The sequence below is a fragment of the Anopheles coustani genome, chromosome 2 (genome assembly GCF_943734705.1).
Source record: "Anopheles coustani chromosome 2, idAnoCousDA_361_x.2, whole genome shotgun sequence".
Taxonomy (NCBI): domain Eukaryota; kingdom Metazoa; phylum Arthropoda; class Insecta; order Diptera; family Culicidae; genus Anopheles; species Anopheles coustani.
The window spans coordinates 22,818,296-22,830,655 of NC_071289.1; the positions used below are offsets into that span (position 1 = coordinate 22,818,296).

Here is a 12,360-nt window from a genome sequence, read left to right on the forward strand (position 1 = left end):
TTAACTAGTTTATAAAACGTTTTCAAAGTGCAGTCGAGATATGTTTGAATTTGTCGAAAAGCGGAAAGCAAAACAAACCAAAAAGACAAAACACACAGAAACCTGCATTGTGTATGTACGGTGTCGACACAATATCTATTTCCAATCTCCTAGAATTCGCCTATCAAAAACTAAACCGAATAAAACAACCCTCAAACCAATTGAAACAATTGAACTAACGACGTAATTATACTTTCACTAAACTTTAGCATACTTTAACGCCACTGACTTCGGTGAACTGAGACTGGTGGGAACCCTTAGTCATTAGGGACGATTAAATAGTTCTTTGCTCTACGCGTTCGCTTGTCCTCGTACTTGATTTCTATTCATCTTCGGGTAGCATCTACAAGTTGTGTTTCTGGAGGAAACGATCGGTTCGCTTGCGGGAAGTACGTTTTTTAAAGCTATTCATGTAAAATTCTCCAACACTTTAAATGTTTAAACTCTAAGTGCGTTAAAAATCATCTCTGTACGTTGTTCGCGATATTGTTCTTAATCGTCTACAAAATTAAAAATCGCAGTTAAAACAGAGACCGACCTGGCTGAGGCTCGCAACAGATTATTAAGGATCGTCTCCAATTATTGGCGTAAGGGAGGAAACGAAATACTTTCGCAACGGAAAAATACCGACACACCGGGCGTGTTCGTATAAGTTAAACGTAAATAGTTTATTTTCTTCAATTAATTCTCCCTAAAAAAAACGTTTGTGTAAATCTCAATTCTTCTTTAAGTAAACTCTTCATAGCTTCATAGCAGCTCGTGACGTAAGGGGTGGTTTTTTGTTGTTTCGTTGTTTCCGCTGTTTAAAATTGTCTTTGTTGGTGTCCTCGCGCTCTAGCCCCTTGCGTCCAATGCGCTCGTATTAATCCTCTCTCGTCCAGCAAGTACCGGCCGTACACTGACCACCGGTGGGCGTCCACGGAAATCGCGAACGAGACGATACCCGGGTACTCCCGTGCACCCATACTTGGGGGGATGGCTTCTGAGGCGCAATGCTATCTATTCGATGTGCAGAGTTAAGTGAAGCGACCCCAGCCGATCACGCATGCCACCGCGGTAGATAATGTTCTTTGCCCAGGCGCGGCACTCGATGCTGATGGGCCGACGTGCTGCAAGAAAGAAGTAGAAACGGAACACCGTGAGCGAGACCGAATGGAAAGATAAAGGGATTATGGATTGGTTGATGCCGCATTATGATCGCGTGGTTCGATGTTATCAGCCGGCCAGGGGTTTCGTAACGGTATGCGGTATACTTACGTATAGGTCTCGCCAGATGTACCGCCACCAGGGGGCTCAGGTAGCCTTCGACGTTCATGTACGGGTAGTAATAGCTGGGGAAACCTCGGGTCGGATAGTACTGGACCGGTCCTAGCAGATCATCCTCGGCGTTGGTAAGCTCCTTGCACGAAATCCACACCTGTTTACGATCGGCCGGATTCAGCGATCGGATGTGGGAGGTAAGGTCTTCGGGCATGTCGGCGGGCAGATCGTCCACGTCCTCGTAGAACTGCGGCACCCAACCGTAGATCTAAGCCAGCGGTGTGGGAGTTAAAACAGTTTGTAAGCAACACCATAAAACCTAGACGGAACGAACGACTGATTCAAGCGGATGTTCAATGCATACCCGATTTAGCTTGATGAAGATGCACGGTGCTGACTTGTTGTAACCATAGCCTTCGGCTGCCGAGCATTCACCCAGATTTTTCACATCGAACGCGCACACTTGGCCAGGCTTTGGTGGTGTGTTGAAGTCGCATATCGCCTGGTTCTTACCACCTCCGGGTAGCTTCGTGTTATCGACGTAGGCTAAAAGAAGGGACAACAACCATAACTCAAACCATCCAAACATCTCCTCACACCGGATGACACTTACGTTCCAGAAACGCGTTAATCTGACCGACCCACTCGCCGACGGATGTTTTGTTGGCCGCCGTGTACTCGATGGAGGAGATCTCCGAATCTTCCAGCCGGGGACGATAGCTGAGACCGGGATTGGAACCGATGCGGGACTCGTCCAGCTGCCACTTGGGATACTGATGGTTCAGCGTCACCAGCAGACCCTGCATGCAGATTGCGAACAGTGCCGCCAGCACGGTGTAGAAGGCGGCATAGAAGATCATAAGTTGTGCTGCAAACAGTCAATAGATGGGGGGAAAAAAACAAACTTTCGTTAGTGGAACCATTTTTCTTTCCTACCAATTAGACACCGTTTCGATAGACCTCCCTACTTAAAACTTCCGGTACGCCGGAGGAACGCTCCACGATAGGAACGCTCTAATAAAGCGATAAGTAAGTTGCAACCCAGTCCTAATCAAAGTGCACATAGCAACAGCACCACAACAACTTTCACGGCACACGTTGAAGTCGGCTGAGGGGACAATTAATCCAAACATGTCATGTTCATCACACCTCGGAGGTGGTTCCACCAGGGTAGGGTAAATTGCACTCATAACGGGTCGCCGTAAATTACCAACATCAACGCGCACGGCCACTTTGCGCATAATTGTGTTTTAATATCCTACTAATAGATAGGAATTTGCAAGTGCATCATGAGAAACGCCGTGGTTGTACGGTTGTAATAGTTTTCTCCTCAGGTGACACCCTGTTTTTTCGCTTGGCCCTGCGGTCTGTTTACTCCGATCACGTTCACTCCCACTCGACCGACCTGTTGTGTCCTACGGTAAGCTGTTTTCCGTGACCATTCCCCAACGGAAGTAAATAGGGAACAGTGCTCATATTTACCTTCTTTCCATTTAACATTTGCTGTAGGTCTCTAATCAGAGTATATTACACTAATTATGATGCCATCATATTTTTTAAAAGTGAAGCTCAACATCCTTTATGGAAATCCGATAAATAAAGCTTGTGTAAATATGTAAAGTTGTTTTCAATATTCAATATTGTTTTAAACTCTTTCCAAAGGGTATCTATACTATAAAATGTAGAGTTACAAATAATAAACTTTTTTTTTTTAATTCTCTAATTACCTTATATTCAAAACTTTTTATAAATAATTCGTGATTTAACAGAAGTATTAATGAATCTGTTCTTGTTATAGAAATTTAATCCGAACGCATATTACTAACTATTCCTTTTTCGTTTTACCAAACTAGAATAAATATGAATTCGTAATCAAACAAACAAGCTAATGAAAATGTTAAATCTCAAAATAATATAAACTTATCAATGATCCTGTTCAGTTTTCCCTTTGGTTTTTAATTTTTTTTTCTTTTTTCCGAGTTAACGGAAGAAGCAACACAAAATGAAGCATAAAATAATAAAACCCTTTCAAGAACCACCTTAACCGTGGAATGGAATCGTGCTACATTCAGTTGGTACCAATTTAATTTGGGTTCCAAATTTTTGATAAACAGGTAAACACGATGAATCGATGGAGAATTCATTCCTTTTTTCTGCTGTTGTTGTTCAGCTTCCACCCCTTCTCCTCCCGTGTGGGGTCAATCAATCCCTTCGTTCGTAGGTGAGAAACTTGTGGAGCAACCCACCGAAACACTTCGTCGATTAACCGGCGTTTGTATATTTAGAAACCGAAAACCAGCCCTATCCGGTTCGATGCAAACGCTTCGTCTTCGTGCGGCAGGTTGAACGGAACCGCCAAAAAGTATCACACTGACGATTCACCGACCTACGGGTTGACGACGAGGCTGAAGACAGTCGGCAAATCGGGCGATTAAATTTAGCCCCCCCGCGTGACATGTTTGTGCATCGTGCAGGAAGGTTGTTTTCATTGAATTTTTTTGTTTGTGTGCGGGTTCGCATCCGTCGCGGGAAGAAGGAAATTGACTTTCTCTCACATTGCTGTTCGTTCGTCCCTGAGACTACCGTCGGTGGTAAGATTTTATTTAAATTGTGCATCAAGAAATGGTGAAATGTAAGCAGCTCTATTAAGATATTGCAACTTGGCTAGCTTGCTCGCTACAGGTTGACCAAGAACACGAGATGATCGTTCGTATCACAACCACCGTCACGGTTGTTGCCGTTGTTTCGTATCTATTAAACTACCTCCGCTTTCGCAACACCTACTGTTCACCTTAATGAACGACATTCCGACGCAAGTAAGTAACCATTAGAGGTCGTCTCAACAATTACACTTGGCGTGAACTGCCAGACCCGATACTTCATACCGAGCGCTGATCGAAGATCGCCTTTTCTGTGCCCTCTGCGACCAGCGACACAGTAGACGAAATGCGTTGGATTTAATGCAGATATGGTGCAAGGGGAGGTTCTGGGTGCACCATAGTGCACCTCCGGGCTCGGAGGAGATACATCGATCAGCGTGCACACCAATTAGAATCTCTGCATTTATAGCACCTCGAAATTATACGTCCATAAAAGCGTGGGTTCGGTTGAACTACTTACCGGACTAAATTGCCGTTTAAAACTGATTGAATATGCTAAATTATTGCTGACGTGAACTAGATTTATTGATGAATATATTAAATTCAAACAATTCGATCGATCGAGATTAGATCTTCGAATTTTTAAACGTAGAACGTGAATTGGTTTTAATTGCTTGTTATCGTTTACATATGATTTACATCTTTTACTAGCTTTTATGGAGGTCCACGAGTCGAGCGGTATCGCCTGACCCACCCTCTCGTGTACGGAGAGGACTGACTATCCACATACGCAAAGGGAATAAGTATAGTAAAGTAAGAGGCAATAAGAAATGGGGCAGGCATGAACGAAGACGATCGCTACGCCAGGAAAGTAAGATTAGCTTTATTTAGCTATTCTTTTTTTCAAGTTTCCTTAGAAGCTTTGATTATTGTATTGCCGAGACCTTTTCTTTTTATTTAATATTATTATTAAGTTCAAAAACAAGTAGTGCTTTATTTTGAGTGGTTTTGTAGTGTAATTGTGTTGTTTCCAAAACAGATGTTACAAAATGGTATAACTAACAAAGCTTTTGCTGTAAATATAATTGTATTTTATTGTTGTAAACAATATAAACCTCAGCGTTTCACTACTAAACCCTTTTCTACAATCTATTGGCAACCTTATCGAGGACAAGGTCATCTCCAACAAGGGTGTTTTAGTATGCCAACTTCAGTACTATTTAGCAGCTATGTGGCGATAAATAATACAAAGGCCACAATGGCAAATATAAATTATCCGATTTTAACACCTCCGCCAAAGCACCCTTTCGTCGCCCAATCCATCCCTCCATGAGTCCATCATCCCTTTCGATTCACCAGCGCGCTGCATCTCCGATAAACATTGGCATTGGCCGCCAAGCAAGGCAGCACACGATACACACCAGCGAATCTACCATTCGGCCACTAATTTGTTCTTCATATAGACACGACGGTTATTGTCGATGGTTGAATTTACTTTTCACCGATCGACGCTGGCCCGGCATCTGCGTCCGACGTTGGCACCGGTGGGGTGGGGCAAACAAACCCCCCCGCCCCCCCTCCTTAGCAGGATCGATTCGAGCGGGTGGAAAACTCATCATTTTATTGCTAACCCCCACCCCTGTACCACCCCATTCGGTTTGAAGGTTGGGGCACGCTTCCATAGTGCAGTCGATTTGCTTTTCCCGAGTGGAGCGCTAGATGGAGCGTCGAAGCAGACGCTTTTGCTGCTGCTCCTGAAAATGTCCCACTTTAGCGATTGGAAGATGTTTGATAGCGGTCCACGGAATGGACCCCGGTGGACATGGTGGGTATTTTTTCTCGCTCGCTTTATTGCCACAACGCAAACAGCAGGCTTATGCTCGAACCTGGCGCATCCGCTAATTAAATGGCCCTCCGGAGACGGAGGACCGAATGGCGAACGGTAGGCAAACAGTGGAGCCGAATTAAGTGTGGCATCGAGATAACACCAGGCTCCGCCGCCATGCAGATTCACAATTGTCTTCCCGTCGGTGCGAATTCCGGCGAGTTGCTTGGTCTTTTTTGTTTTTTGTTTGTTTCGTTAGACGTTAGACGCCGCCAATGATTGTCCATGTGCAACGTCCGGCTTCCCGTTTAGGTAGAAAGAAAGAACGGCCGAGGTTGAGATTAAGATTGCACGATGATTCATCCCAGCAGATGATAAGGAAATACGAATGGTGTTGGGATGATGGCATTGGAAGACAAAACTCTTCGGGAGAGAGATTATGATGAGGAAGGAATGATAAATAATGTTAATAAAAATTTGAAAATGTCCCGTGATTACTTTTTCATAGTTTCATAGTTTATGAAACCTTCCTTCAGGTCCCACCTACAATTAATCTCCATAAGAACACATTCAACAGGCGTCATGCACCTCCGCCGAGTTCGTTCAACGACCCATTTAAACACTGTTTACTGACCTTCCGCTACATGGGGTTTTCTCCCGCTGTGTCAATAGGATGCCGACCATACGCTGGTACCGAAAAGCCAAAGGGTGCAATCCAAAACTCTAGCGTTACATCTGAGCGCCATCCCATTCGACCATTTTAAAGGAGTTACAATCTCGAATCGAACACACCTGTTGGATGCGGTAAATTATGGCATCAGCGCACGGAGAAATGGAGCGATAAGTGTAGGAGTGTTCGTGTCCCAACACTCACCCCCTCATTCTATTTTGTGGGATTCTATTTTTAGTGTTCCAAAATTTCAGCCATCTCCGCCATCTAGGTCTGAGACGGCGGAGGGCCAACATCAGAAGACACCCCCTAGCGAAACGGTACGCATGCCAATACGTGATCTGCCACTTTGTAGGTGGTAAGACGTAAATAAATACGATAAATCATTCTGCGCAGGATTTTAGAGGCATTTTTAGCACCTGTAGTAATATCTACAGAAACGGGTGTACATCTTTGCAGGAATAATTGAGACATCCGTAAGAAGTGACTCGGTACACACGTCTGATTGCTCGCGAGCGATAATGAAATCTGTCTGGCGAATAGGAAATTATCCACCCCGGACCGAGCCAGGTCGTGTGGGTTCAAGGCTTGAGGTCAGATCACCCGTATATTTTAAAAGAAATCCGCACAGGAGGCAACAACCTCAGCAATGGTGGGATTTTTACAGCAATCTCACAACGGTCGCTGGTGCAAATCGGAAACGTTCTGACCCAGTTCAAACCACCCCGACCCAAGTATGGCACACCCTACCGGATTTCAGCCATGGCTATTATCACACGCGAGCGAAAAATTATCCCCCGAACCGACTACGATCCAGCTAGATCCGGTTCGCGCCATTTTAAACCGGTGCGTAAGCCCAATGTCAACCCATTCAGAGAGTTGTTTGTGATATTCGCTATCCAATGTGGTTCCCGTGTTGCTCCCCATCGTCATCCGTATTCCTTTTTCTTGTTTTTAACCCTCTTTCGCGGTGCTCTCCACACCTGCGCTAAAAAGTGGTAAATAGATTGATCGAACCTTTATTATGAAACAGAACCGAGCTGCGTTTGCATACATAATACGCGGTTCCGTTCGTACCGTGCCCCGGTGGACCTTTGCAGTCCAGATGAAATTATAGGCGAGATGATAATTAATTTGCGAGATTCACCTAATTAGCGCCGTGGTACTAATGACACATGCCAAGCGAGATTTGCCCCCTGGTGGCGAAATGGAGGACTTTTATGGAGGCCTACAGTAGTCAAAGGACACCTGGAGCGGAGGATGACTAAGCGGCTCAATGGAGTAGAGTTTAATGAAAGGAAGCGGAAATGAACCCGACTAAGTTATTTTAAAGCGATCCAACGATCTTCTCGGAACATAAAGTATAATACCGATAATCTTTCCTCTAAGATTTGATTTACTTGATGGGGGATGAATTCAATAGAAAATCCCATCCTATTTCAAAATCAACATCAACATCACATCGCAATGCATTGTTGACAAATACATTCCCCATCGGGAAAGTGTGTGTTGCTCGGGCAATTTTCCAATGTGATCATCCATTCGCGTAATTTCTTTTGAATCGAAGTTGATAATGATCGCGGTTTACTTGATGACGGCTCTATCGTGTAAGCCTGGCCTCATAAAGATTGCGATAGCGTGTATGGAATGGTAAGCACGTGGTAAAGTTGCTAGTTTTTGTCTTTCAAAATGACCAATAGACTGGAAGCATTCTCGTGCTGGTAGAAATGAGGGCATATGGGAAAATAGACTTCTGATAGATATGTCTATCGAGGGGTTCGTCTATTAGTTTAAAGGTGTACCTCTATATAAAGCGTACGCGGATGGTAGGGAAACACATAAGGTAATAGATTCCTGATTAGTTGACGAAAAGTCGGTTACATAAAGGAGCTTTTCGGTGCTGGTGACGGTTTTTAAAATGAGTCTAAAGAGTGTACCCATGGCGCAGCGGTAGCGCAAGGAAACACCACACCATAGGTGTCGGATCGAATCTCAAGTGTAGCATCCTCCAGTATTACGAACGGCTGACCACCGATCTATTATTATATACTCGGTCACAGTCCTTGTTCCACTTTGGGATGTTGTGCCGCATACGAAGAAAGAGTGTCTTTTCCTTCCATTTCGCATTTTGTGTTGATACTAGAAAGAACACTTTCGTATGTAGACAAGGCCGTTAACTAAGTTTAACAAGTATCAAACTATTTACCATTGCACACGGGTAAATCAATTTGCATTCAGATCGGATTTCATTTTAAGAATCAGTAGTACCTTACGTGATACTGTAGTTCCTATGAAGTACATCGACTATATATGCAAGTCTTATGCCAGCAGGTTCTTCGGGATAGCAATTCTGGTGTAATCCTGTACTCGTTCCGCTTAGGAGCGTACTTGAAGGAAGTACTCGAGCTCTTTGAGAGAGGTTCAGGTGCACATGAAACCCTTCCTAGCAATTCCAATTCGGTTTTGCGTGATGCCAACACCGCTCCGGGAGGAAGCTGTGTGAGGTGTGGAATAATTCTTTCTCCGCTTATCGTCGAACTGTCGCTCGTTCAGTGTGTATACGAGGCTCACTGGCTGTTCCTAAAACCCTGCACACCCGTCCACTCTGCATGATAACGTTATCAGCGTTAAGAGGCCGCAGGCAAACAAGCTAAGCAACACTGGCCACTCCAAGGCTGCGATGATAACGGACGCGAACGAGAGGTGTTCGGTACGGAAGGGAGCTACTGCAGTGCTGGGCACCCTTCCCGCCCTGTCAAAGACAATGTCCACCGTGGGGCCAGACGAAGATGAATCGTCCTTTTCGTATGCCATTTCATTTCCACTTTTGCTTGATTATTGTCCGACACGGAACATTATGTTTCACCAGTTTTTGCCATAACTTACCCCAGTTTTTCGCTGTCCTGCCCAAAATTTTGCCATCCTGCGAGTTGTACAGATACTGTCCGAGGGTTTGCTTTTCCGGCTTGGTCGGGAACTCGTACGTCCGCACGATCCGCGCCTGGCTGACACGTTTTTCTGGCATGGTGTTTGGTGTTCCGGTATTCGCTCGGTATTTCGCTTGAACTGTGCTGCTTCCTTTTTCACTTCCAGTGGCCACTGGACAGAAGTAACTACACGGAGATCGGCTTCACTGCACTGTTAGCACCATATGATCAAAGAACCAAAGACACGATCGCCGGCTGGCTGCTGCGGTTTGGGGAAGGTTAAAGGCGAGTGTAAATTAAATAAATACTTTCGTACGGGGTTGTTTTTTCCCCTTCTTTCTTTCTTTTTTTTGCTCCCGTTTATGTTCTATCCGCTTTCTCGTACTGTCTTAATTTATCTCCACTGGCATCTGGCAAACTGAATGGCTGATTTACGATGAGTTCACACTGGCGCACGGAGCGGAAAGATGATCGCGGCTAACTTTTTGCTAATGATACGCTCGTTTGTTTTCTACTTTTCACCGTCAAACGCTTGTTGACAGAATCTTTCACCGACGGTGGTGCTGGTGGTGGTAAAAAAGAACGGATTATCCGTTTTCTTAATCCGCACGGAGAAGGTAAAAACACATCGAAATGGAGAAATGCACCACACACAACGACCGGATGATGGAGCGCTCGGAAAACGTCAATCTATGAGAAAAGCGTGTTCCGTCCGAAAAACGCACCGCCAACTAGGACCGATGATGGGTAACCTTAAGGGAAATGTGTTATTCTTCTTTCCGAACCGACCTTGCGATCTTCGGGGCACACACAGCTGACTCTTGGACGGTGAAGCACACGGCTCCAGCAGAGAACAAGTGGTGGAGAACACGCAGCGTTCGCAAGACCGCGCTTTCCTAGCGTACGCACACGTGGACAACCGAATGGCAACTGACGGTCGCATCGAACGCGCCGGTTCCGACGACGGTTCCGACCGCGAGACCGTGCTGCTCCGTAGGAAACACACACAAATACCGCGTGGCCGGTGTTACGGTGCTGAACGAGCGAGATAAAAGACACATATGCAATGATAGTAGATGTATGCTAAGCCAAAGGCTACTTTGCTTGTTTTTGTTTTTGCTGTAACACAACTGTTGCCGCCGAAGCCTTTCCTACCGAAGCTACTATCTTGCACGTCACTGTAGCAGCAGGCATTAATCGTCCCACCACATGCAGACCAGATCGACGACGACGACGACGACGACGACGCGACGACACTCGAGAGTGTGCACGCGCGCATCCCCCGTACTCCCCTGGCTCCTCTTCTAGGGCGACCCGATCGCACACACCGCGGGACGACTCGCGGATGTCAATATTTGTGGCCGCGGTTTAATCGCGCGATAACACAAACCCACACTCTCGCTCTACAGTGCGGTACGGAATGGAGGTCTGATCTCGGGTCCGCCGCGTGTTCTCCGGGAAGGTTAGCGAAACGTGCCCCATCGTCCGTGGGCTCCCCTCGGGCTTTCCAATGGTTCCCGAACGGTGACGTCATGAAAAGAGGTGTTCGAAATGGTTTTTAGCGCAGCAAGATGGGAACGGGTTGCTACAGAATTGGCCGGGATCTTATTCGATAGCGATATTGATAGTGTGGCCTCGTGCACCGTTGATAACAGCGGGCGGTGCAGTGGTGTTGGTTGATGAAGTTTGACACGCAGGGAATTTAATACAGAAAGGGCCGTACACCTATCAAGGGACGTTGCGGCAAAACGAAAAAAAATTATCATTTCCATTTAACATACATGATAACGGAGTGCAGTGTATATTTGCCAAAAATAGCGTGCGAGTTGATCCGTTTGTGAAAAATATTAAAAATTATTTACACATAGTTGCTCAAAGGACATTGCCAGACCCCTTTCTCATGCATACCTTGTTTTACGATTATGGTATTATTCGATCGCCAAGTGATGCGAAAATGATTTGTGTAGGTTGATGGAAAGAAATAGACAGAACATATGGTGCATTTTCTTTTGAATTTGAAATCCATTCTTACAACTTTAGCTACACCGGTGGATAGTGAAAATTCAAGTCTCGAGACTTAAGAACATCACCCAATACAAAACAAGGTAGATCAAACAACTGAATACTACGTTAAAAAATTTTTAAAATAAAATCTACAGACTTTTTATAGACTGTAATTTAATTTACTTCATTTTCCTCCTAATAACAAACATTTTCAATTTAAAATCCAAAAATAAAAAGAAATGAAACTATGCTCGTTGAACATTGAAAGTAATTAAAATAAAACACACCCCCACGGCATGCAGTGTGTGTTTTTCTATGTAACGCACTGTACTTTGCTTACCTTAATTATGAATCCATCGAATCAAAACATGATCCATCGTTGAAGGGCTTCAGGGCCATGATCCCCTCCACGTGGCTTGAAACAAACGAATCCAACGCAGCGGCCCTGCAGAGTGACCGCCAAAGCCGAAACTGTCCAGTGAAAAGGGACAAAAAAAGAAAAAAAAACCAATGATACATAATAACATATTGCGTCGCCCCAAGCTGTCGAGGGCCAAATTGTTTCTCGGAAACAGAAGTCACGATCGCTACATTTCGACCCAAAAACCAGTTTTCTAAAGGGTACATCGGATCCGAAGGTACGCCGTTGTTTTGATTCGGGTTGCATCATGAAAGTCCAATCGAACACCTTTTTCGAATCCACACACGTATGACGCGAAAGACAAACTCCCGGCTCGCCTCAGCTGTGCGAGTGCATCAGCGTCATATACCTGCATATCTTGGACCGCCGCCCACCCGGCTCAGGCTTGTCGAGCGGGTTCGCTTTAGGGACCAAACACTGCCCCGGCTCAGGTGATGCGCCGAGTTGACCACGCACGGTGCAAGGAACTAGTTCGGGTCAGTTACAGCCAGTTGCATCCAAGCGGTTCCGGTGGTAACTCCTGAGCTGCACCGATCAACACAATCGAAGGCTTGTTACAGCGCGCGGGTTTGCACATGGGACGCACCAACAGGCTAGAGGCTGGCGGGGGAGGA

At 45.4% G+C, this 12,360-nt stretch overlaps 1 protein-coding gene across 2 annotated transcripts; it reads right to left on the minus strand.

Moving 5' to 3' along the window:
• Window positions 1-116: 116 nt before the first annotated feature.
• LOC131263400 (sodium/potassium-transporting ATPase subunit beta-2-like) lies at window positions 117-10,210 on the minus strand. 2 transcript variants are annotated; one of them, XM_058265596.1, is made up of 6 exons: window positions 10,111-10,210; window positions 9,281-9,580; window positions 1,913-2,167; window positions 1,664-1,845; window positions 1,297-1,567; window positions 117-1,148 (listed from the first exon to the last, which is right to left on the minus strand). In XM_058265596.1, the coding sequence occupies exons 2-6, from the start codon at window positions 9,417-9,419 to the stop codon at window positions 1,039-1,041; spliced, it is 957 nt and encodes a 318-aa protein (XP_058121579.1). In that variant the 5' UTR covers window positions 9,420-9,580; window positions 10,111-10,210; the 3' UTR covers window positions 117-1,038. The 2 variants fall into 2 exon arrangements, with proteins under 2 accessions (XP_058121579.1, XP_058121577.1); XM_058265594.1 differs by having other exon boundaries at window positions 9,281-9,583; window positions 10,111-10,128.
• Window positions 10,211-12,360: the final 2,150 nt, after the last annotated feature.

Coding starts and splice junctions, on each gene's coding strand:
- LOC131263400 (XM_058265596.1), bottom strand. CDS start 9,419: ATGCCAGAAAAACGTGTCAGCCAGGCGCGGATCGTGCGGACGTACGAG. Junction 1,568..1,663: donor TCTTCATCAAGCTAAATCGG/GTATGCATTGAA, acceptor CCGCTGGCTTAG/ATCTACGGTTGGGTGCCGCA. Junction 1,149..1,296: donor ACATCTGGCGAGACCTATAC/GTAAGTATACCG, acceptor TCTTTCTTGCAG/CACGTCGGCCCATCAGCATC.